The sequence below is a fragment of the Columba livia genome, chromosome 1, assembly GCF_036013475.1.
Source record: "Columba livia isolate bColLiv1 breed racing homer chromosome 1, bColLiv1.pat.W.v2, whole genome shotgun sequence".
In the NCBI taxonomy this organism is placed as follows: Eukaryota; Metazoa; Chordata; class Aves; order Columbiformes; family Columbidae; genus Columba; species Columba livia.
The window spans coordinates 64,836,572-64,863,571 of record NC_088602.1 but is presented as its reverse complement, the minus strand read 5'-3'; the positions used below and the strand labels follow the sequence as shown (position 1 = coordinate 64,863,571).

The 27,000-nt window shown below is 37.1% G+C and overlaps 1 protein-coding gene across 1 annotated transcript; it reads right to left on the bottom strand.

The window, feature by feature from the left end:
- Positions 1 to 666: 666 nt before the first annotated feature.
- CDC16 (cell division cycle 16) lies at positions 667 to 26,011 on the bottom strand. Its single transcript, XM_065059597.1, has 18 exons — positions 25,839 to 26,011; positions 23,153 to 23,207; positions 21,839 to 21,936; positions 21,352 to 21,390; positions 20,413 to 20,553; positions 18,316 to 18,475; positions 17,568 to 17,662; positions 17,002 to 17,135; positions 15,234 to 15,313; positions 13,649 to 13,698; positions 12,886 to 12,959; positions 10,238 to 10,363; positions 9,293 to 9,445; positions 8,653 to 8,716; positions 6,969 to 7,030; positions 4,749 to 4,884; positions 3,799 to 3,889; positions 667 to 2,672 (listed from the first exon to the last, which is right to left on the bottom strand). The coding sequence occupies exons 1-18, from the start codon at positions 25,884 to 25,886 to the stop codon at positions 2,407 to 2,409; spliced, it is 1,872 nt and encodes a 623-aa protein (XP_064915669.1). The 5' UTR covers positions 25,887 to 26,011; the 3' UTR covers positions 667 to 2,406.
- Between the last annotated feature and the right edge of the window lie 989 nt (positions 26,012 to 27,000).

Below are 27,000 nucleotides of genomic sequence, written 5' to 3'. Positions count from 1 at the left end.
CTTCGCTTTGTGAATGATTTATTTTTCCCCGCACTCTGCTTGGATATACTTTTCTGCTGAAGACTTATGGTTCATCCTAAATTTTTGATAAGAAAGTGCAACTTTGGGTGAAGTGCTTTAGAACTAGGAAGTAAAACATTTTCATTCACCTCACTTCTTAATGTCTATGAAAATATAGGATTGGTACTGAATTCTGCACTGGACACATACTTCCATCCATATGTTCTAGCATATGGAATGGGAACTTGGGCGTTTTTAATTCTCTCTGTGGAGCCACAGAATTCCTGCTGTTAGCGGGACAGAACCAGACTTCTCTACAATAGTGTGTTGGTGTTCATAGGACAGCAAGGGGATCTCTTGGACCCAACTTGGTTTCAACAGTGAGTGCGCAGTTGCTGTTAAAACACAGAATGAAGACACAGTCAGAGCAAAAAAAGTCTGTCCAAGCAGCACAGCAAGCAAATAAGGAGGCAAAGCAGGGGGGAAAAAAGGAAAATTAACATTTCGATTTACTAGCAGGTATTTCAGATTGGCTAATAAGAACCCTCAGGTAAATGCAGGCCTTCCCACCTAGCAACTTCTTCTATGTAGTGGGCTCTACTAACTGTATATTCCTCAAGATTCAGAACCTGACCACTGAGAACTCAATGAGCCATGAGACAGATATAGTGGGATGAGAAGTAGTAGTTTATATTTTCCAGTTTATGCAGAATCTTTACAAAATTAAAAAAAACAAACCAAACACTCAAAAGTTTACAGCATCAGCCCATCCTTTGATACCCACTCATCAGGAAAAAAGTAAACATTGCCTACCTTAAAGTTAAAAGGACCATTAATCAAGAAAGATGGACTGCTGAAAAGCAAAAATGACAAGGTTTCAATACAGGTACTTGGATTCAGCCCTTGTCTTAGTTATGTAAACTAAGTTATATAAGCTTAGTTTATATAACTAAGCCCTTGTCTTAGTTATATAAACTGCCAAAAAAAGGCATAGGAAATATTTCATGTATCACACTAATATGTCAGGTTTTTTTATGCCTCCCCCCAATAAAGTGGATGAAAATTATATATTTTGTTATTGTGATATAATTTTCAGGCTGAAAGTATAATTGACAATATGTGTTTACATGTTAACACAAATGTACTGAGATATTCTGTCGAAATTACGCTTTAGACCAATTATTTTATTTTGCTGACTAAAACAAAAATCGTATTTGTATTTAATGAAAAGTCTTTGCAGAAAAATTGCTAGTTCTTGAGTTCTGAAGTACTTCACACTAAAATCTGGACTGATAAACTTCAGGAAATCTATTCTAAACATTAAATGCTAAAACTTAGCTGAAAGTCACAGAAGAAAATATTATGACAGCTTGTAGGATTAAGTTTTTAATTTTAAGCCCCACACAGTGATATTTGTGGGAAAAACAAGAAGGGAAAAATTTACACAAAATACATTCAACATTCATGCTACAAAGGCAAACAGACCCGCCCTGTTTAGTGAATAGACAAATCACTGCTTCTGTTTCAGAGGCATACACTTCACTTCATTTTTCAGTGAACTAATGACATTTAAAAATACCACACTTCAGAGACTTGTAAAAACAGTGTACGTGTATTATTTAGTTAATCCTTTGCAATGACAAAACAACCATGTGTGAAGAGAATTACTGTGGTCCCTACAGTGCTACACTGTGGCTTACAACTTTATTGTAATGCTAACTGCAGGTAAGACTGAGTTATCTTTATGTTTATGCTATTCAAGGTGGTTGTCAGCTTACCCAAAACAGTTCTTAAATGAACTCTCAATAATACAATATAGAATAATGAGAAAGAACTGAAAATAATAACTAGGATAATGTATAACAAACATGCTTTGTCATCAACTGAATGTGTGCCAAATTTGAGTCAAATGACAGAAAACCATTGAAATTGCTCCTTGAAGGAATACATATTTATAAAGTAGCAAGTACAAAACTTCATGGATTTTTTTTTCGTCTATTTACTAAGCAAGCATTCCTCACAGACAGGATGAGAACTCAGAAGCCACAATAATACTATATTAGACTGGCTATTACATTTAACAACACTGCAAATGGTTCCATGTTAAGTACTATTTTTAAACCTTCATAGTCTTACTGATGGCAGACACATGGACCAGTAAACAGTTTAAAAAAAAGTGAATTTATTTTTTACTTCATCATGTATGATTAATTTTGTAGAAACAGTTCATCATGTATGCTTTTAAATGGTCCTTAAGGCAAGCATTATTTCTCTGGTGTTAAGTATAGAGTGGTAGTTTGAATTCATATAAAAATAGCAAATTCTTGAAAGTATAACACCCTAACAAAAATGCTAAAACAAACATACTACACTTAAACAAAATGAGCTCTCTACTAATATTTATGGTCATGTACTATGGTCTGACATTGATGTTTCTAACATCATATCACTTTCATTCATTTCAATCTCAAATGTTTCTTCCAATGGGCGACTGTTATCTGTACTTTTCCTTTGATGTGTCGTCTCTAATGTTACTATGCCACTTTCATCCAGAGTTTGTCTTTCTATGTCAAATTCTCCAAAATCCCAGGGAGGTGAAATTATGTTCTTTAATGTCTTCATTGTGTGTACATCAAAGTCATAACATCTTAATTTGTCTTTGATCTCTGTTCCTAGGAAAACAGTAAAAGCATTAGGTTGTTGCAAATAAACACTCCCAAACAATGTATCTCAAAAGAAACTATAATCCAGAAACTACCACAAGTCTCTGCTTTCAGACTGACAGGCAGCTGTCGCTGCTAATAACTGAAGTTGAATAGAGTTGTTCTGAAAAAATCCAGCAGCCTCCTTCTTGAAAGAAGCACAATATATGAAGTATAACTCAGATTTAAAAGTCTGTTATGAGAAGTAATTGTCAACTGCCTTCCCAATTCTCTTCAGAGGCTTTTTTTGTTGTTTAAGTTACACACAGCATGGTTTGCATCAATGCATATCATACAGCTGCATGGTTCTTCCAGATGTGTTAGCTTGCTACATATGGAGCAAGACAATATTAAGAAGAAACATCTGCTTCAATTGTGCAAAAAATCTGCAGAAAAAGCAACAGAGCACACAGATGGCTTTAACTGGCTTCACTGTCATTAACATGCTTGACAGGACATCAATTGTGTTCATTACAGATAAATCAGTAATTTCAACGAAGCAGAAGTATGTTGCTATAAAGTTTTTTGGGGGGCAGAAAGTTTTAAAGAACATTTCAAACTACAGCACTATAGTGTATTACTGTTATGAAGCACTTTTTTTTTCCATATGCAAAGCTCTGTTTTTGCAGGCAGAAGAATTTATCCTGTCTCCACAGAGTTTTGACATGGTGAAATGCCTTGTCCATATCTCTCTACAGCAGTATTAGCATTAGTGTCCTGATTTTCTAACTCCAGATTTCTGTTTTGTTTTTCCCCATTCCCTTTGGTTTCTAAGCTGCCACAAATCAATATCTTCTATGAAAGAAACCATCACCACCTCCAATGGCAAAGTGTTTCCTTTCTTATGCTGGTAAGAACTTACTGTCATGATGGTTACAAAAAACAGTGGTCATCTGCAATTGCTGATAAGTTCTGTCTCATTAAGCTATTAAAAACACCACCACCACCCCAACAACAACAAGCACACCAAACAAATGAAAACATACTCTATTTTATAAGCTAACTAGGTAACGGTAGACAGCCTTTCTTGATGCAAGAATAAGACTCCTCTCAAAGGACTCAATGACTTTAAGAGTCACTCAAGTGAAAGACTTACCAATGTAGGCTTCTGAATCACCAATATACATTTCTATGCAATGTCCAAGCATTGTGACTGAAAATGTGTCATCTCTCCTAAGACCAAGGGCCTATAAAAAAAAACAGTGAGTATTCAGCAGCAAATAAAACCTTTTAAATCTTAAGTCCACGATTGTTCCCAGTTTGTTGTTTTGTTACTTTACAATGCTATCAGAGCATAGTCATCACTGTAAAAGCAAAATATTGCAGAACCAAAATAACACTGTCATATGAACTGGCTGAAGTAGTAAGCAAGCAAAGCACAAAACCAAAACCTGAAAAGGATATGTATACAGAGAATCACACACAAATCATGAAATATACTAGTAAAAATAATGATTATAAAATCTGTGAGGAACTTAATTTTGTATAGACTGAGACACGCTTAAAGTAATTACAATTGAATCTACGTAATACAAGCTTCTAGGTAAATAAAACTGCAGCTAAGTTCAAGCCAATCCTCTTGAACACTGAAAATTCAACAGAGGGAAATTCACTGTTACTCTATGAAAACGTGAAATCAGCAAAACTGTTCCGCAATAATAATATACACGTACCATATAATAAAGATAAATCTGAGACAACAGAAAATAGTTTAAATGTTGCGCTTACTGTAAAACATGTTCCTGAAGGTATAGGTTGAAAGTATTTTTGATTATTTCAGCAGTATGAGAGGTTTAACATGTATATGACCACTATGAAATGCAATTAATTTTTAACAAAGGATTCAACTAGTTTCACAAAGTGGCCATTTTTTACTAAATCAAAAGAAAACTTAAGCTGACTCTTCAAAAAAATTTAAGATTATAAAATAAACAATAATTGGGAAGCTGGAAAAAAATGTCGTTTCTCTGTCGCAAAACCAAACCAGAATGAAACGGTAAATAACAGAATCTGTGACCAGCACTTTCATTTAAGGCAGTTACATACCGTATGAAAATAGTCGATGGCGCTTTCAAAATTGCCCATTAGACTGTGTATGTAGCCAATGGCAGAGTAAGTAGAAGCATTCTGAGGAATGAGCACTAGCGCCTGGCGATGGTATTCCAGCGCTTCTTCGTATTTCCTGGTAGAAGTAAACACAGCAGGCCTATTAGTAAGCCTCAGGGTGAAAGGTGTTTTAATAGCAGTATATCAGTATTTTCCTTAGCTCAGCAGCATGCACTCTTGCAAGAACTTAAAAATTATTGCTTCATACTCTGAACATAATAGAATGCACAAAAGGTTCACGGATATTGACAATTTTCTTCCTCAACGTAATTGAGAAATCACTGTTCTCCTTGTGTAGTACAACAGCTGCCGACTGCTAGGCCCCATTTGGAGATGATCTTAGCAATTTGATACAGTAAATTGCTTTAGATGGTTAATGGTGCTCATTGTAACATTAGCTTTCTTTCTATAGCTTTCATTTTCCTCCCCAGGGGAGTGAAGGAGCAATACCAGAATAAATCACTCATTGTTCAAATTGAGAAAAGCTCTCTGGGCAGAAATTTCCACAACCTGTGAGCGCTACATACACTGGTACTTTTGTCACTTCCATTTTGCTGCCTTCTCTATCAGAAAAGGTTTACACAATATCAGTAATTTCTGTCAAACACCAACCACCCTTTCTTTGAAAATGATCCATTAATTAGACTGCTTAATGCATTCGTTATTTTATAAAACGAGGATTAAATGTAGATTATGGCATTACTCTGAGAAATTAAATTATTACATTTGACATCCGAATGCCAAGACAGCAATTGTCTATTCATGTCTATAGTTATAAGGAAATTATGCAAACAGCAACATATGAAGTTGTTAGAGGGCATTAAGTAATAACTGAGGCAGAAAAATTATGCAACTGTTTGCTTGCTGCACAAGACTTTCCCATTACTTGGATTTTATTTTCATTCATAGTATTTACCTGTCCAATTAACAACCACTGTATTTTAATATGCTGCTTGCAGTTTCAACTACATGATGCTAATGAGTGGACATATATCCAGTAATTTTTTTTCATACTAGCAACAGCATGTATTATGAACACTAGTAAATTAGATATTATGGAGTTTTTAAAGTTATCAAAGCATATGCACAGCTGCCTAAATTCTCAACTTGATTTTCTTGAAAGATGGTTTACAAGGTTGTAGAAATACATTAGCTTGGCTTTCTGAACCTGAACAAATAATACAACATAAGTTGTCTTAAGTGTGATGTAAGCAGCTACTAATTTTTTGTAGAAATTAAAAAAAGACAAAAGAACTTATAACTGAAACAAGTATTTGGAAAAAACCTGCAATTATACTCATTAATAGATTCCAGAAGCAGCGCCTTTTGTTTGATCTTGGCAGAAAGGGTGACTATTACACATCTGTATGTCAGAAGGAAAATGAAGACTAATTGGCCATTCAGGCACAAAACAATTACTACCAAAGCAGAAGTACAACTTATATCTACCATAATCACATTCTTATTAGCAGCTGTAAACAAATTACAGTGTACACCAACTGGACAATTAAAACCTTTATACTAAAAAAATATATTTATGGCACCGATTAAACAGAAGAAAACACTGGTTAAAATCAGATTAAAGTAATTAATGAGAAAACATTTATCTATGTTAAAACTGCTAAAGCTTGCATATGTACTTTGCACTTTATTTTTCTCTTCCTAGAATGGAAATATGAAATAATAGATCTGTTCTCAAAAACCATAAACTAATATTTTATTGCTGTGTTAATATCACTGAATATATCATGTCAATAAAAAAAAACGTAAGCACTGATCCAAGCAATTAATCAGTACAAAACCACCTTTGTTTTAATTAAATCAGCAGACAGGCTGAACCATGTCAGGACTAGGACAGCAGCCAGTTCAAATTCAGACCCATAAAAAGACCTAAAAGCCCACGACCAAATTTCTGCCCAGTAAGAATCAATAGTTAAGGGAAGGTTTTTACATCAAGTACTTTAGCTTGCATGTAGGAAACTGGATATAAGGGATGACTAAAGGATTTACGGTCACAAGCTGATTTAGGGAATCCTGTTCTTAAAAGGTGCTTCTACACTGCTCTCACATGGTGTATAATTGTGATATAAATGAGAAGCCTAGAGAAAACTCATTTGTGTAGTATTCCAGATAAATGGAGCTCCAGTACTCTCTGCTTACTTGAGTTTTCTGCAGACATGTCCTAAGTTGTTCAATAAAGGCTCCCACTTATCAACTGTTACCTGCAAAATAATACAACAGTTCAGATAACTGCATTGTCCCAGATTGTGACTGAATTTTGCTTACTTTAAAAAAACCAAAAACATACAAATGAACAAGACAATTCATTCTAGACCAACAAAAATATCACAAGCATTTTCAATTCTTTTCAAAACACATATTTAAGCTTGAAACATTTATTCAGTAACTCATTTCTCTAATTTTCCCATTCTGCAAACCCAATTGAATTTCTTTAATGAGTCAGTGATACTGAAACTTGGATGCAAATCAAACAAACTTTGTTTTCTACTGAACTAAAAATCATGTTAAGTCTCTCAGACTAGATGCACTAAAGACCCCCATAATTATGTGTTTGTAAAATAGCTATAAATACTGAAGGTCTTTTAACTGTCTTCTCCATCGTTTAACTTCATCTGCTCTAAATAAATGAGCTCATTTATGAGGCACACAGATGACAACCTGAGCCAATGTCCTTAAAACAGTTTTTGTTCAAATTAAAAATCATTTGGACTTATGAAATTGTGATTTATAACAATGTAAGGGTACCTCTGTATCTCTATTTTAGGTGTTTCCCATTCTAATTCTAAATTTCCATTTCGCTGTTTATAGATATGTTGATATTTAGTACTTCTCACATAAGAAAAATGCCATACATAGAAGTTTGTGGCATTCACATATACAACAATACAACTTTAAAATAGAACAAGAAGTGCACAAATTGGTATCTGTTCAGGTTGTTTGAGTAAATGTGTGCCTTGCTGACATGAAAATTATAGGTTTTTTTCAGTGCTTTCCACTTTATAGAAGTGTTATTGTGCTCTAGAAGCAATTTCATTATCTTGATTGGACATCCTTTGTAAACAATTATAGTAGCATGAGGTGGTGTCCTCATTAACTCAGTTTAAGCTAAAAATTAAGAAAACCTATCTTAAAATTCACAATAAGCCTGTCACAAGGTGATAGTGCTTCCATTAAGGAATCTGAAGTCACTCCAGTACAATGTGTTTCTTTAGACAAAATTATGTAAAACAAAGTAAGTGGTACTACCAATAGTTACAAACTCATTTGCATGTCCCAGCATTTGAGGAATCAGGGTTGTAATGGTTGACTTTAGATTCACAAAAGCACCTGAACTACCAGCATATTTCCTCACAAACTTTTTGCCAGGGATTACTATGGTTACTTTCAAGAAGTCAGTGAAGCATCCCTGGGCCCATTCCCACACAGTGGCTCTAGCTGGTAGAGAGAAAACAATTCCACACTTATAGGATTATGTCCTAACTAAAGTGGAAGTTGTTCAAGAGATGGTTGACACTTAAGGTGACAGAAACCATCTCACATGTGTACCCAGTTCCACCCTCTAGTCAAGAACCATTAGTCTACTAAGCCCACAGACTGAGAATGAGACCTGGATTCTGCTCTCCACACTTATTTTTTGCCTTTTCCCAATCTCATCTAAAAACCCAACATACTCTATTACAAGTAGATGGCTCAAGTTTCAAAGCCAAATTTACATTGTATTGCTTTTATCTTAAAATAAGCACAACATATTTTGTCACAAGATATTACAGAATTTCCTGGAGTTTTACAAATTTATGATCATGTGTGTTATTAGGAAAAATACCTCATTTCCAATAGCTTTGATTTTTTCCAGTGCATCAAGAAACCACTTTTCTGCAGTTTTCCAGCTATGAATTGACAGGGTGGGAGGAAAGAAAAGTAAATTAGTTAAGAGTTTTCATTAGCAGTATGAGAAAACTTTATTGCCAGGAAAACTTCTTTGACATTATTTCATTGCATGAGCAAAATTAGATGTAAAAACCCAGTAATTTATGTTTGGGTATATTTTGCATGTGCTCCTAAGAGCTAACAAGACAAAGTTAAAAAAATCAGAAGCAACCAAGAATAGTCACTAAACACTTCTTATATCTGTTAGTTTTTTTCAGAATATATTTGGAACCTCCTGAGCTGACAAAATGTTTTGCTGTACAAAATTTTATAGAATGTGTGCACTTGTGGGCAGATAGAGGCCTTTTCAAGCAATTCAGCTACCCGAGGACAGGCACTCACAAGATAATAATCAAGCTCTGTATGTTCCTCTTTCAATCTTAAGCAACAAAGAACAATGTAGAAAGCAAGGGTTTAGACTAAACACCTAAACCAGAACCAAAAGAAACTATACTTCAATTTAAGTACTTCAGTAGGTAAATTGGCACTTTACACTTCAGAATAAACCAGTATTTAAACCTATTTGGCAAGCTTACTCTCCATTTTGAAATGCAACCACTCCGACTTCATGCATAACAAAAGGATCTTCAGGTGCAATGCTTAAAGCTTGGCTGAAAAACCTTTCAGCTAACTTCGAGTTGTTTGTCAAACCATATTCCAGTCCAATATAGAGCATCGGCAAATGACACCTAAAAAATAAAAACCAACAAAAAAACAAACATGCATTTATTAGGAATTGCATCACAAACTATAAAGAGACGCCAACTGTGTTTCCATTTGTTTATGTACATCCAAGCAACAGCTGATTTCAATGGACTATTAACCTAATGGACAGTTAAAAGACTTCACATCTTTGTCAGTTATTGACAAGAATTTGAATTCCAATATATAATTGTAACCTGCTCTGGAATTACACATATTTTCTCAGTGCTTAAATTAGTTATGAGAGTGGTTTTTTGTAGTTTCCTTCATACATTTCATTTACAAATAGAACATGGAAGAAGTAATAATTGAAGGGATTACATTTACCAAACACTACTGTGTATTGTATTTTTATTTATTGTGTAATAATATATATTAAAAATAATACTGTATTTACCAATACAATAGTTTTACATGAAATTCAACATGATTAGTCCACTACTCATCTTACAACCCCTATAGCATGAAACAGCTGTCCAAGATATTACTATATGGCAGTTTATGACCTGGGATGACAAACATTATTCACAAATTTCAGAGAACTTTCAGGTAGAACATAGATTACCTAAATATAAATCTTAACTTTAGAAAATCACAACAGTAATCACAAATAGTGGAGTTAAATGTAGATCATGAAATCTGGGGCTTTTTTTTCTCCTTCGGTCTTTACCAAGTAATTGCTGCAAATGTATTGCTATGGTTTAAAGGGATACAGGTCGATGTTCTACACTATTTATGGATTAATTTTAATTTTTCTGAATATGACTTTTTTGACATACCCTTTCATGAGCTGTGCAGCTGTGAAGTATGCAGCCATTGCTTGGTCATGCTCACTCTCAACTGCAAATGAATGTCCATATGCTATCCAGGCAGGTCCGTAGGTTCTCTCAAGTGTAGTAGCTTTGCTAATAAACAGAGCAAGTCACAAGCAAACACATCTGAAATTAAATTCCATCTGCTTCAGAAACCACTTACATAGCAATACTATGAGACATAATTAGGCATCTATTAAGATAATATTCTGTAGTGATCATAGGTAAACAAAGTTAATTGTAAAAGTTCAATCTATTGATCACTTATTACACATTCATTTTATAATGTCTGTTGCTGTTCATGGACAACAGGCATTGTTTGATATTAGTAAACAAACAATGATATAATAGATTAATTGGGCAAAATTCAGAAAACATTAGTAGTGATTCATAATGCATGGCAAAATTCTAGCTATACATTTAAAAATAAATATATTCTAGCAAATATAAGTTTCACAAGCAGGATGTGAAAATACCAAATGAAGTCTTAGATTGAACTGTGCATTTAAATCCTGCTATATAATTGTAGTAGCCTTAATGAAAACAAGAGTATTTATTTCTTATATTGCAGACAGTTGCCATGCATCAGAGAGGATGACAAAATGTCACTCAAGTCCTGAGCTGAAGACGCTACCTGCAAGTCTTTACAGAATGACAGACTTGACAGGAACATTAGAAATCTCCGTAGGATATTTTCTCTGCGTGAAGGTAAGGGCCTTCGTAACCAAACAGGTCACGACAGATGTGCTCGATCTTTTCTTAAAAGCTTCTGACATGGAGATTGCACATGTTCCACAAGCAATCTATGCTATTGCTTAGCTATCCTCAAATATTTCACTTTTTCACAGTATCACAGTATGTTTGGGATTGGAAGGGACCTCAAAAGATCATCCAGTCCAATCCCCCTGCTGGAGCAGGAACGCCCAGGTGAGGTCACACAGGAACATGTCCAGGCGGGTTTTGAATGTCTCCAGAGGAGACTCCACAGCCTCCCTGGGCAGCCTGTTCCAGTGCTCTGGCACCCTTACTGAGAAGAAGTTTTGTCTTGAAGAATTTCACAGTGATACTTGCCAGGAACCTCTTGTGTTCCAGCTTGATCCCATTTTTCCTAGCATTTAATCTAAATCTTGTTTTTCACAGTTAAACTCTTTATTTTTCATCACAGATGTTAGAGAACAGTTTGTTCTCTGTCTCCTGGGACAAAACATTCAATATTTTAACACTTGCATCTTCCCATTCTACATCCTAGACAGCTTCAATCACTTCAAAAATTTTCCTCATTGGTCACCTTCTCCAGAATGTTCATTTAACTGCCTTCTCTTGAATTCAGCTCAAATGTCTCACATCCATCTTGAGTTCTCCACAGACACTGTCTTGTCAACAGCAATACATTACAATATTATTACTTAAAATGGATTATATTCTATCATAAATGTTGTTTTCCTAACTGGTGGTGAGATGAGATAAGCCCTTTGCAACATGTGAAAGATGCAGATGGCTCCTTCTGGAGCAGCCAGAATGATATTTCCTTTATGTGCTACATAGCACTTCCCAGCTGTGCCTTCTATCCTGTTGGACATGCTCCAGCATGATGTCCCGTGACTCCAAAACAATTATATGGGAGCTTGTGTTTTCACCTGTGGTATCTCCAGATGCTTTTCTAAAAATTATGGGCTAGCCCACAGTTGTCCCTAGCCTTGTAGTTGTACACTATCATTCTTATCCAAAAAAATTTCAGCATCTTGTTACTATTTCACTTTCAGCATACTTTTTTTCCTTTTTAGCAGAACTACGCTGAATTCTGATTCTTCCCCCCCAACCCATTCCCTACCAACACATCTATAGACCCTGCCTGGCTAGGAATGCTTACAGATTTAATAAAGTTGTTCTTTATTTTCCCACCAAAACCACTCAGGACAGCTTCTTGAAGAATTTCACAGTGATACTTGCCAGGAATTTAAGTAGTTTTCTCATAATAATCAGGCATTTAAACAGTCTAGATTACTAAACCTGTCTTTACATGTATTGTCTATGAAGGTCTCGAGAAGAAAAATGAAAGCCGTGCAGATTGATTTAAGCCTTCCCAGTTTAAGCTCACAGCACCCAAATAAATGCCCTACTTCACAGCAAGGTCCTGCTCCCTAGTGCTGATAATCAATATACATACATAAAAAGCACTGGACTGACCGACGAACATAAAAAGTCTAAGGCTGCTCATGCAAAGAAAGAACTAGACAGCCAAATGTCAGAATTTTCTATCTAACTCTTCCCTTTGAGATCTGAAACCTGAGCCTGGGAGCATGCTGAGAAGAGCAGCTCGACTACCCAGCTGTAGATGACTGGGCAGCACGAGCAAACACAGGGACTGCTCCGGCGCGTGACAGGCACGTGACTGCCAAAGGAGATGCCACCTAAGTCTGTATGTCATTTTCAAAGTATCTAGAAGGCTGATGTCTAAACTGCTGTACCAAAAAAAGGGTGTCAACAAATGGAATATTTTAGCAGTAACCAGCTAAACGTGGCTTCTGTTTAATTTATAAGCTTACAAACAATCGTGAACATCAAATATTTATTTAGCAAGTCAGCAACAGATTCACTAAGGAAAACAACTTTACCTGAGATATCTTCTGGCATGTTCATTTTTGTGGCCAACCATGAGATAATAGCATCCTACTGCAAACCATGACACCTACACATTAAAATCAAAATAGAATATTATTAGATAGATCACACTGATTTTAGTGAAACATCACCATAGGTGACACAAAACAGGAACAGGTAATTAGAGAAGTTAGGAACATTTTCACTGAAATCACAGTCAGCTTTTCGAGTTATCTGCTATTACAGACAGGCTAGAACTGCTGGCATGTACGTATCTAACTAGCTTTGTTCAGCCCCATGAAGAGAGCGCTAAATGGAAAGCTTAATACCATCTTCAATTATCTAATGGTAGGGAATAAAAAAAACAGAGTCAGACTCTTCTCAGAGGTGCAGTGACAGGATGGGAGGCAATGGGTACAAACTGCAACATGAGAAGTTCAGACCAAGTAACAGCAAAAGAATTTTTGTGACCAAACACTGGAAAAGGCTGCTCAGAGAGGTATATACATTTGTTACTTCAGCGTTTGTTTTAAATTATTATTCAAAATAAGTACTTCACATTGAATACTTTTTACAAGTACTTTGTTTTTTAAGAAAAGAACCTTGGTAGAAGAAAATTAAAATGCATAGAAAGTAAAAGGAGTGAACCACTTTTAATAGCTCCATCCAGAAACAGATTTTGAATTCTGTTGCTCAAGCCGATTATTAACTCTACAATTTTTATGTGCTTTCACCTAGAAAAAAACTACCTGGTAATGAAGACTTAGAACAACTTACAGGATTATTTGGGTACAAGTCCACCAGTTTGTGAGAAAGATAGAAGAGCTCTATAGAGTGGGGAAAAAAAAAACAGAAAACAAAATTAAAATATGCTAAACCACTGAGATATTTCAAGCTCTTTAGCATTCTATACAAAATATCCAGAACATCTAATGGTATTAATGCACAAATAAACAAAATATTTTCTGTTTAGCATTAATGCTTCAAACTGCCTCAAAATAGATTCAGTTTTGCAATTAAGTAAAACAAACAAATCCAGCCCATAAGTCTTCACAGTACATAAACAAGCAGCTACACATCCCACCCATTAAGAATTCTGCAACAACTCACATCATGAACATATATTAAAGTAAGTGCCTGTAGTATTACACTTGAGTGTATGTTGTCAAGGTAAAACACTATTGAAATTCCTACATCTAAGAGGTAAAACATGTTGGCTAGGTCAATTTCAACGTAGAGTCTTATGCATTAAGAAGTTGAAAATAGGACAAAAGCAAATATTCTATTTGTGGAATAATTCTAAGTGATTACTTTTCTAATAAAAATAATAGTTCTAGTTATCAGAATAACTAAGTACAGATTTTCTAGTAACAGTGGCAGTAATGAGATACAGGATAACAATTCTATTGCCTATGCAATTTCAAAAGAAATAGCATTACTGTACATAAAATTGCTGTTTCTTCAGAGTACAGTGCTCTTAAATTGATAGGTTTGTCCTGGAGTAGTTTTTATCAATTCTTGGCTTCAGAAAAATCAAATATGAAAACTGACTTACAAAATATCAACTTTTTTTACAGACTTAGAAGAAAAATCAGAGTACTGCCCACATTTTCAGATATAGTTAACTGTAAAGTAACTGAAAAGTACATTTATTAAACATTGAGAAGTACTAGCACACCTAATGACCTATTTGTGTACATACAATGCACCATCCTTTGAGAGACTGCAAATCATATGAGCTCCTTATTGTATTTTCCAATTGCTTTTAAAGACATTCAAACTCCTCACTTGATTTGGATGTTTATATGCAGTCTGAAATGAGAAAAAGCCATCCCAGCTGCAAGTCAGCTATTCCTGTAATTCCAACAAAGGTGCTGCACGATTAACTTGTTTGAAGTAAAGAGAAGACAAGGGGAGTCTAGAATTTTTTTAAATATGGAAAAAGCACGTCCACCTAAGCATACACACTGCCAAAGAGTTCCTTCCAGGTTCAATTAATATATTTTATTGTGTTGTTGAGCAGAAAAAGTACATCTAGGTACCCCAGGAAGACCATTCAAACCAGAAGTCAAACAACAGAAATGAAGCAGTGTAGCTCACTGACTTTCTGGCAACATAGCCCAGTTGTTAGATCATGAATAAATACAGACCCTTTGCACAACTACTTCCCCACCCCACTGTCAGCTCTGAAACTCCCTTCTTTACCAGTTACCACTGTTTTCTTGAAGCTGTATGTAGGAAGAAAAATACGTTATTTTTTCTAAAAGTATACAAGGAAGGGGTTCTTGGCATCCTTCACTGTTTCTTAAAACTAGAGCTTTACAATCTTCTTTTGACTCATATTAAATGTTGTATATCTTACCATTTGCTTTATTAAGCTCCACAAGTGTTCCAATATGCACAGGCAAACAATTTGCATGGAAAGGATCTTTTTCCATCACTCTAAAAAAAATAAACAAAAAAATCTGCTATGCATATTTCAAAAGCTTTAATGTGTTATAAGAAAGCTGCTTTTATAATGTGTAATTTTACAGTTAAATAACACTTTAGGCATCGGAAATCTATTTGTGACTAGAAGGTAACTATTAATAGCATAATAAAGGCTATGTCACAACCAGAAAAATAACTATTAAGTTAGCTTAACAGAAGAGGATAACAGAAAATTCTGGCAACCTGAATATACAATCAGAAAAACAGAATGCAATACACATTTGTTTGCAGGTTATTTGAAATGTAACCAGCAAACAACATTCTGTTCATCTTTTCCATACATTTGACAGCAACTTTCAACCCATACTTCTCACCTTTCCTGATCTTAACACTTAGCAGTACGCCTCAGAAAATATATTTAGCTCAGTTTTAAATTTTTACTTCCTGGTGCATTTAGAAATTGAAGATAGTCTCACAGACAACAGACTGTGGGCAGGACATGGCCCATAGGCACGTGTCCTTTTTCTAAGCACTGGCATTTGGTAAACTAAGCACATAAAAACAGATGTCTGGAAATCCATTCACTGAATCTCTTAAATCAGACATACAACAGCACAGCTCCATTCTCTGAAAAGTACACCTTGAAATAGTTAAAAGTTTAGATGACATTTTTTATTTGAAATACTTTCAACTACTCTGAAGCGTAAAAGATCACATAAACAAATATATTATACGGTCTCTTGAATACAGTCTAAAACTTTGAAGTCATATGGACTTCTCAGACTCTCACTTCCAAGCTCCAGCATCTGTGACAGTCTTCCTAGGAGACATTTATTCCTGCCACTTTCTGCTAGACAGGATGCAGCCATTAAGTTCCAGAAACAAAGATGCAATAGTATAATTTTATGGACTCTGTTGGAGTAATTTATTTCAACGGGATCATGATTTTACTCAGATGTTTAAATTCAACGTAATTGTCAGCATCCTCTACAGCCTTCCCAAAAAAACTTGCTTGTACTGGACTCCATGGGATATTCTACATAGTGATGGCTTGCTTCAGCTAAGAAAAGACTGTACTATTAAAAAAAAGCAAAACAAAAAAACCACACCTCCTGTTTTATACTACTAATATTCTGAGTCTACACAGTACCTACACAAAAATACAGTTTTCTTAAAAAGGTAATTGTCAGGTCAGCTCCACACAGCCATGTGCTCACATTTACAGCAGCTGAGAACAATCCACGTTGTTCTGGCCCATCTGACAACCGAGCAGCCAGCGTATGCTTGGGCTACGTAACAACTGAGACACAATACTTGGCACATCAAAATTAACTTTTAATCAGCCAGATAAATCATACTTCCTAATTAACCAACTGATCCAAACCTGTTCATTCTGACGGCCAAACAAGAAGCAGGCAGGAAACACACAGAACTGCAGATACCAGAGAAAGGAAGGGGATGGATGAAGGGAAGTGCAACACAGTGCTCTTTAACTGCAGTTTTGCTTTGTATATCTGCTACACATCATAAAAATAAAGTGTCTTGCCAGACACAAACTACACATTTTAAATACCTGAAGCTTTCTATCAAACTATTATGTATGCCAGTTCACTGAACAACTATATTCACTGTAAGTCCAGGCATCATTTTTATATTTCACCATATGAGAAAAGACCCTCCAAGTTGCTTTCTATACTTACACGGAAGTAAGCTTGTAACACATCTTGAAATCACAGTTATAGTAATGTCTTTCAGCTAACGATACTACCACATCTAGGTTTTCCTGAAGACCATCTACTGATTCAGGAATCACTGTTTCACTGGGTTTATTATACTGAAAGACAAAAGAAACAACAACCAAGCTAAAAATCAGATCATAAGTATTAATATTTTTAGTTCTAAAAGAATACTTAAGAAACACTAAGCTTCTTAAAATTCTTAGGTTTAAACAGAAATTCCCAAAAACATATTTTGCACACATTACTAATTTTCTTTTTTCCCCACCTAGAAGTTTGTCAATAAAATAAGCATAAATAAATAAATCGGAATTTCAAGTTGTCACCATACACAAGAATACGAGTTTATAGAAAACTATTACACTACTCCCATAAAGCGGTATCTACTTCATCATAAATTTTAAAATAACCAAAACTACAAAGCTCTTATTTATTCTAATGTTCAGAATAAATGGAATCCAAGAAAATTTACATGTGAAGTCAAGACTTTCAATCAACTCCCCAGCTTTTTAGTCAGTTTTGCGGTTTACCTTTTTCAATTTATTCTCAAATAAAAAGTGAAGCAATTCTTGTTCTTCTTCTGTACATTGTCTACTAAGAGGTAGAGATTCAAGAAGTTCTTTTTCTACATGAGTTAAAAAAAAAAAATGAAGGGGTTACATTACAAAACAAACAGCAAGATCCAACATTTCTAGAACTTCGAGATGCAAAGAATTTTAGGATGCTTATCCTAAAACTACAAGAAAGATAACAGTACAGATACACTACAGCAGATGATACTGCTAATTATGAAAGTAATGACTGAATTCTTAATCTTTCCTTCTACACTTTTAAATAAAATGTAACAAAGACAACATAAAAAACCACTACTTTTATTTACATGTCAATTTTTATCACTCAGAATGCTATATTAAAACAACGACTACTATAAGTAAGCAAACACCAGTAGGGTTTCATGGATTCAATGGCTGTGAAGTTGAGAACACAGGAAAAAGATTGTTTAGGCTGGGCAAAGAGCATGTGAGCTTCCAGAACTAACATGACTAACAGGACGGTTGGATTACTTTGTTTCTTTTAGTTTTTAGTATTGCAAGACTGAAAAATAAAGTTCAAACTTAAATTTAAGCAGATTCTTATTTTCACTCATTTCATACATTTTCTCTTCTTAACATCTTAAAGTCTGTTACTTGTCGTATTGCTTTAATTTTAATCCAGAAAAAAGGCATATTGAGAAAGCAGCTAAATTCTACTTGTATTTGAGAACACTGCGATCCAGACCTTCTTGTGCCGTCAGCATGTGGTGCGATGTTAAAAGATCAAATGCTTCAAAGCAGTAAACATCAAGCTTCAAGGCCTCTTTGTAGCTGTATGTTGCCAGGGTTCTGTTATCCAGAGCATCGTAGATCTTCCCTCGCAAAAGGCATATGGAGCTCCTGATCTGGTGGAAAAGCAGGGCTGGAGGTCAAAGACTGAATCAATGTTTGCAATTTGGCTTTGAGCAGAAATCAAATAGGTTCCCTGCAAAGTAAAAGCATTTCATGTATGATGGAACCTGGCTTTCTAGTGCTGTCTCTAAAATAAAATATTGTCTCTACTAGCTAAAAAATAAACAAACACAAAACAAATGAATGCTCTGTAAGGTTACCTACCACCAAACGAACAAGCGCTTGAAATAAGTAGAGGGAAGATAGAGTTTATCTTTTCTACTTCTGGCATCCAACTCTCTGATTTAAGTTTATACTAAATTCCCTTGACAGTCAATATAGGGAAACTGTTACTTCCAAAGGTGATTCACCTCTTTGTTGACTATTAAACCACATATTTCAGGCAAGATAAGAACGACCACAGTAGAGACAAAAAAGGCCAAATCAATGGACACAACTACTTTGAGCAGAAAAATATACCCTTCTTTTCAACATAAACCATAGACATTTCAGAAACAAAAGTAGCGAAAGATCATTATTATCACAAAGTTGTGCTAAGATGTGTAACGACTGTCATGTTATTTCACAACTCCATAGCTGCGTGTTCAATTCAGTCAGAAGGCAACAGAAGCGTCAGCAAGATACTTGGAGGAATTTAACACATGACGCATCTGTATTATCAGACTAAACATAGAGACCCACTCCCTCAGGAGACTGCACACGAGGAACAGCACAACTGCATTAGCAACTGAAAAATCCTGAAGCTGCTAAAGTGGTAATAGCATTACCAGCTCAGAGACGAGTCACTCTTGCTCTGGAACTAACCAAATTAAGTTTGAAAATCCATAATCCTAGAGAGGAGTTTGATTTAAAATTTCTCATAGCAGTGCTCCCTTCAGAAGTTCTCTCCTTTGGCAAACCAAACCTGTCCTCATGTTAGTAAACTACATTATTACAAGCATTTGTGAAGTTCAGGACTGATGAAGTCAAGTTTTTTGGCTGGGCTGTTTTTCAGTCAAAATAGTTTCCCAAATTAGTTCAATAATCATCCACCCAAACACTTGGGCCAAAGTACCATGGAACAGGGGGCAGGAATGAATAGCCAAAGCACCATGGAACAGGGGGCAGGAATGAACAGCCAAAGCTGAGGACTTCTTTTCTTTGCAGTGGTAGCTTAAATGTTCTCATTAAAGTGCACCACAGTAACTCAGTCTAATTCACTTCTCCCTTAAGCCCATTAAGACCAGCATTCAAAATCCATTCACATTTAACCCATTTTGCTACTTCAGTCTTACAGGAGAAATGCCATCTATCAATCACCTTCACTGTAGTTTCAGCTAATACATTTCAATTTATAGCTCCAAAAGTAAAGACCCTTCCCAGACTCATCAGCCTACACACGGTACTGATCCCTTTTAGCTGTGTGCCTGTACAGAACCCTTTCACTGAGCTTCAGGAACTTCCTTCACATCACATAATTTTCAAGTGTGAACAAAAAGTGTCCCACTGAGAAGAACACATGAATGATTACAGAAATATTTAATTAAAAACATCTGGATGAGAAGAAAACTTGCTTTGTTATCTCAGAACCTGCAGCACAACTGAAAGAATTGTTAGTTTATATTATCAAGACTGAAATTGCAGTGTGGAGCTAAAAGACTCTAAAAACCAATGCTAGATCACGAACTTCCTGCAAAGTGTCTGCAAATAATTTATGGGAAGTTGCTGAAAAGCACCCTTCATTTTTGCAAACCAAGTTATTTTCATACAGGCAACCTAATATGACTTTTCAATGAAAGAAGAACAACTCAGCATCTTTGAAAATTATGTTGTCCAAAAAAAGAAAGCTTAACCCCAGTTTCAGACTCATACAGCTGTAAAATCACTTTCTGACTTCACACTTTTTTTAAACAAATATTTTTATAACTGAGAAAAAAAAAAAGTCACTTACAGAAGATTGTGACATCTCCCAGTCTGTGGTAGAGTCTTTCAATCCATTTTCATCCTTGAAGTACTTTTCAAAAAGTCTTTTGTTGATTGGCTCTTCCATATCAAGAATATCCAGAGCCTGCTGATGTTCTTTGGCAGCATACTAGCCAAAGATGTGCATGTAAAAAACAAGGTTGGGATTTGAAACATCTGTACATAAAGCACTAACGCACAGTGTCCCATTTCAAAGGCACAAACTATAACAACTATAACAATCAGCAGGTTTTTCATGCAGGCATGTTATTATTTGGACATATGTCATTTTGCAATTGCAGCCTACTATTTCACTAGTCACTTATAATATGCAAAAAATTATAACATTAACACCCACAGAAAAATTATTGAGCATTATGCAACCACAGAAGGAGATATACTACTAAAATAGTTAATACAGGTTTTAATAAAATTATCTTATTCTATAAGCAGCACATTATTCTATTCCAAATTTCTGTATTTAATCCACCAATTGATTCTGTTTTCCTGTGAAAGCACTGCATTTTACTGTTTATGTATCTCATTTTATACTGAAGTATAAAGCTTCTAACTCTATTTATACAACCATAAGTCACATCTTCTCTGGTCAGACTACAACCAACCAATTAAAAATGCAAACATGAAAACATGAGACAAAATTGGTTCACATTCTTTCCCTACAAAAGGTTAAAGGAGTATTTTTTTTTTCCTGGAAAAAAAGGTTGGTTGGATTTCTTCAGAAGAGTATCACAGTGGATACTGAAGCAACCATACTGAAGATAAAAAAATTAAATCAACTGTCACAAATTTTAAACCTGTTATTCCAATGGATACGCACTCTACATTGCCTTTCAGGTACCTAACCTTCACAAGATACATCTTTTTTTAATTTGGTTTGTTTCCTATAGAAGTTAAAACACATACTCACATGACATCTAGCTGCAAGGTAGCGACACGCTTCATATAACTGAAAAAGAAGATTCATACATGCTAGTTATAAAGAGAAAGTGTGTTTACTTACACTGCTAGACTCCATTTTGCCCTCTCCTTTCTCGGTTGTACAGCTTCTTCACCCATCTCACCTCCAAAAATCTTTCCTGACCAAAATGACTGTCTGTAACACTTTCTCTACTATCAAACTCACAAAAGACAGGTCACCCTTGCCTTCACTACTCATTATCAGAGTGGAAGAACAATTTAAACAACTACACCTGAAGTGCCACTTGAACTTCCCATACATGCTGCAGTTACATCCTTGGACCCCTTCTCTTTCTTGTGACCCACCATGGGGACAACAGTTTCAATCAGGCCTATTGAACACAGGGCTATACTTGGTTCGGATAAATTACATTATTAAGGTTTTTTTAACTGCTTTTCCCATAACGGAATAACAGTCTTTGACTAAAATCACTTACCTTATCCAACTTACGTGATCGAAGGGCATGTGCTGCTCTGTGATACTGAGCTGTCAGGTAAAGACACTGGGCCAACCAGTAGATATCCTGTGGTTCCTCTAAAATAACAGAACAAAATTATAAACTATTAATTTATAATCTATCTTTAAACACTTTCATATAAAATATTCACTTTTGCTTCACTAGAAAAATATTTTTACCCTATTCTAGCATCCTATTGAACTACAAAGTTTTATTTTATATATATATATGTGTGTGTGTATATATATGAACACACACACGTATAAGTATGTGTGTATATATATATGAACACACACACATACATGTATGTGTATATATATGTGTGTGTATATATATGAACACACACACGTGTGTGTGTATATATATGAACACACACACACGTGTTTGTGTGTATATATGAACACACACACATATATACATATACATGTGTGTGTGTTCATATATATACACACATACTTATACGTGTGTGTGTTCATATATACACACACGTGTGTGTGTACACACGTGTGTGTATATATATACACACATGTGTATATATATATGTATAAACAACTTATAATGTCTATCAATGAGAGGATAATCCCATTTTAACTTCAAAAGCATCAGACAGTGCACTGGACAGTGAATACAAAGAATCTCATACTGGAAGTGTGTCATGAGAAGGTGACAACAGTGATCTAAAAGTAGGAGCTTTAGGTTACTCTGCCCTTGCACATATGACAGAAAAAAAACAAAGCAAAAAAGAACTGTGTCTCTCATAAAAGATCAGTGGGAAGCTAAAAGTAGTGACAGTGAAAGCATTAGATTTCTGCAGCTTGAAGTTACGACTACAGAACCACAGCTCAGTACTCTCCTACTTCATTGGTAACCAACGCTTTTGTGGGATCAATGCGCTAGAATAATTTAAAGTGTAAATAGACCACGGCTGTAGGCAGACATAAGCTACCAGCATCAAATCCCTCTGTAAACACACATTCTGTTTGTCACTCAGAGCAGCAGTGAATCCTATAGGAAACCACCATTGTCTCTCACAGCTCTTTCTTTGTTTTGTCTCTCAAGGTAGGCAAACCTCAGGGTTTGGCCAAACATTAATTTTAACACAAAGTTCAAAAGGGAAGTAATATTGGCCCCACTCTATTCGGAGAAAATGGTGTTCCCAAGATCACAGAAATGCACTTACACCAACCCCAAACTTTCAATATTTGGCCCCACAGCTTAAAAAAAACCAAATGCACACAAAAAAGAAACAACAGAAAACAGAACACAAGAACAATGCAAAAAGCAACTACTTACCATGAGACAGTGAAGCTACTTTGTCTGCCCAAAACAGGGCACTTTGATACTGCTGCTGTAAAAGCATGATAGAAATAATTAGTATTTATTTGTGGTTAGCTTTCCTGGATTATTTTGAAACGTACTGTACATCATTCACGTTTAATATCTTATGCATGTAGTCTCTAATGAACAGCAGTTCACACTTGAGACCTTTACAAGTTCAAAAAACAGCACTGTCCCTTTTAAACTATAACTTCTAAAGAATATCAAAAAGAAATGTGAGGTGAGGTTGTTTGTTTATATTCAATAAAATATAGGTACTTTTGACCAAAAGGTATGCACTATGTAAGTATGGAAACGGGTTATCAGTTGGTTTGCTATCACTGAAAAACTAGCACAAATCCTCTCACTACAGTTTTAAAATGCTATATTTTAGAAGAAAGAGAATACTATATTATAAAAAAAAAAAAAAATGGACACAGGTTACTTCAGGAAACTTTTAGCAGCACCATCTCCGATTAAGAACTTTTCATTCTCCAGGCAATATGCTTTAACCTCACACAAACCACAGTCCCTCTGTGAAATTCCCCGTATCTTTGTATAGTGTGACTGTTAAGTCCGCAGTTTAGGAGAAGCGGGTGAAACAGAGAAGACTGGTGGCAACTACAGATTCAACAGAAGCAGAGTTTGCAGGTACACCCCACTAACGCAGCTAAGGTTGTCATCAGATTTGGGGTGCTAGGCAAAACCTCATAGAACTGGCTGGGATTATTCTCCTAGAAGATCACGAGGGGCTACTGTTGTTCCTTTTTATCCTTTTCTGTGCTATCAGTCATAAAACTGATTCTCTGGATCTGCTGGACAATTAACAGATATTTTGCCATTAGAAGGACTTGCAATACTAGAAAAGCCTTGATCGCTTTTGGCCTTTCCAGCAACATTAGAGCTGTGGGGTTTGTTTGCAATCTCAAAGATTGTTTTATGCTTTTGGAGCAGAGGTTGGGTACACTTCTCCAAAATGCACATTGATGGTATTCTAGTCATCACAAAGCACAACAATCCATGACCTAAGTGGTCTCTTTTACCCTGTGCTCCCATACTTATTTGGTGGGGATTAGGAACGCTCAGCAAATTTGCCAAGAGAATAGTTTGCTTTCAATCTGCACTCCCAGGAAAAGCAAGCAAGAAAAGAAAAAGCCAAACCAAACCAAACAACAAACCCCCCCAAACCAAGCAAACAAACAGAAAAACCCAAAACCAAACCAAAGAAAAACACACCAAAATAAACCCCAAACAAAACACAACAACAAAAACACACAACAAAACTCCACAAAGAAAAAAAAAAACAAAAAAAAACCCCAAAACAAAAACCACAACAAACCAAATGTCCACATATCTAACAGCTGTCTGCAAGAAGTGTTGTTTAAATACATCTCTCAACACCACAAAAAAGGGCATAATCCAGGCCTACAGAGCACTATACAGTACTATAAGCTGACTATACTACCCAAGGCAGCAGTCCCACGCTCCTCCCGACTCTGCCTTCCTCAGAACTGTGCAAGTGTCTATATAGCTGTGTGGCAAAGCAGCTTGGTGAATGAGCTTAACTCAAAGGAGTACAGCAAAACAACACAATAAAATCCACCAAATTAACACAGGTCCACCTTCCTGTAAAATTTGCTGGCCACACACACAAATGTTTGTGATAACTGAAGAGATGAGTTTCTCCCAGCAGCAATGCCAGTATGAAGTATTTGAACTAGAAACAGAGCAGAGCAGTTTCATGCCATACTTAAACTAATTCATTCATGCATTTTTCCTGGTTTCTGTTGTTGTCTGCCCTGCAGCAACACAATTGCTGAATCCATCAACAAATGAAAACAACTCTGCTCTCTCTACAGAGCTGTACATGGTGGGCATCTATAAACAACAGGTATAGAATCATGGAATGTCCTGAGTTGGAAAGTACCCACAAGGATCATCGAGTCCAACTCCTGTCCCTGCACAGGACAACCCCACAGTTCACACCATGTGTCTGAGGGTGCTGTCCAGTCTCTTCTTGAACACTGTCAGGCTTGGGGCCGTGACACCTCCCTGGGGAGCCTGTTCCAGTGCTCCACCACCCTCTGGGGGAAGAACCTTTTCCTAATGTCCAACCTGAACCTCCCCTGGCACATCTTCCTGACGTTCCCTCGGGTTCTGTCACTAGCCACTAAACAGAAGAGATCGGCTCCTAGCCCTCCTCCTCCCCTTGTGAGGAAGCTGTAGCCGCCATGAGGTCTCCCCTCAGTCTCCTCTTCTCCAGGCGGAACAAACCGTAAGCACGTCCCAACTTGCACAGCCCGTGCGGGAGGGGTCTTACAAACACGCCTTCGCTACACAGCGGCCCCACCACACCCACAGTGGCCGTTCCCCCTCCTCCACAGGACGAAGACCCCGGGAGAGCCCCCTTCACACCGCGGGGAGGCCGCAGGCCCCGGCTCCCAGCCGACACCGCCCCGGCGGCGCTTCCGGCCCCACCGCGGCCACCCACGCGTCCTCCTTCTCCCGAGGAAACAGGGAATTATTTCAAAATTAATACCCCTCCCCGATTACAGAGGCTGGCAGCCGCTTCGCATAACCCCACCACCCCCGGGCCTCCTTTCCCCCGGGAGCCGGGCCGAGAAGGGCTTTGGCTCGGGGAAAGACAGCAAACCCGCCTCACCTGGTCGATGTACTGCCGCACCCGCTTCCTCAGCCGCTCCAGGTTCATCCTCCCGCGCGGTCTGTGGCTGAAGCGGCCCCGGCGCCCAGCCCGCCGCGCTGGGAAGCGCTGCTGCCTCGCCGCCGAACCGCCCTGCCCGCCGGTGCCCCGCTCAAACCCGCCCCCCGTCCCTCCTGCCCTCCCCCCCGGAAACAGCGCCCCGAGCGCAGCGTTCCGGCAGCGCCGGCTGAGTCCCCTTCACAGAATCACAGAATGTTGGGGATTGGAAGGGACCTCCAAAGATCATCTAGTCCAACCCCCCTGCCGGAGCAGGAACACCCACATGAGGTTACACAGGAATGTGTCCAGGCGGGTTTTGAATGTCTCCAGAGCAGGAGACTCCACAACCCCCCTGGACAGCCTGTTCCCGTGCTCTGACACTCTCACTGAGGAGAAGTTTCTTCTCAAATTTAAGTGGAACCTCCTGTGTTCCAGTTTGTACCCACTGCTTGTCACCGAGAAGAGCATGGCTCCATCCTCGTGACACTCACCCTTTACATATTTATAAATATTAATGAGGTCACCCCTCAGTCTTCTCCAAGTTACAGAGACCCAGCTCCCTCAGCCTTTCCTCATAAGGGAGATGCTCCACTCCCTTCATCATCTTTGTTGCCCTATGCTGGACTCTCTCCAGCAGTTCCCTGTCCTTCTTGAGCTGAGGAGCCCAGAACTGGACACAATATTCCAGATGTGGTCTCACCAGGGCAGAGTAGAGGGGGAGGAGAACCTCTCTCAACCCCTTTCCCCCCACCCAAATAAAATTATTCTGAGACTTTCCTCCATAGTCCACCCCCACCTGTTAATGAATTTATTCTGGGGCTTTTCTCCACAGTTTTGTCTCTGTGAAGAACCCTTGCCCTGAGATCCCCTGGTTGGAAACTATTACCTTGCCAGTATAGTAGGCCCAGGCAGGATCTCTCAGCAAAGCGTATCTTATTAACAATTTTGCAAGACCAGGTGTTCTATCTAATGGTAGGCACACACAATAGGGTTAAAAGTCCCTGCTTATATCCCCCCCCCCCCCCAAATCCCAGCTGCAAATTCCCCATTGGCTGGGTACTGCAGGGTTTACAGACTACCCAACCTCTGCCTCACTTTACCTATCTCATTCATCTAACAACCT

What these genes read in the sequence shown, in the direction of transcription:
- CDC16 (XM_065059597.1), bottom strand. Translation starts at nt 25,886, where the DNA reads ATGAACCTGGAGCGGCTGAGGAAGCGGGTGCGGCAGTACATCGACCAG. An exon ending in GATCACGTAAGTTGGATAAG is followed by an intron (nt 21,391 to 21,838) that starts GTAAGTGATTTT and finishes CTTCTTTTTCAG; the next exon opens with TTATATGAAGCGTGTCGCTA. An exon ending in GGGAGATGTCACAATCTTCT is followed by an intron (nt 18,476 to 20,412) that starts GTAAGTGACTTT and finishes CTTTTCCACCAG; the next exon opens with ATCAGGAGCTCCATATGCCT.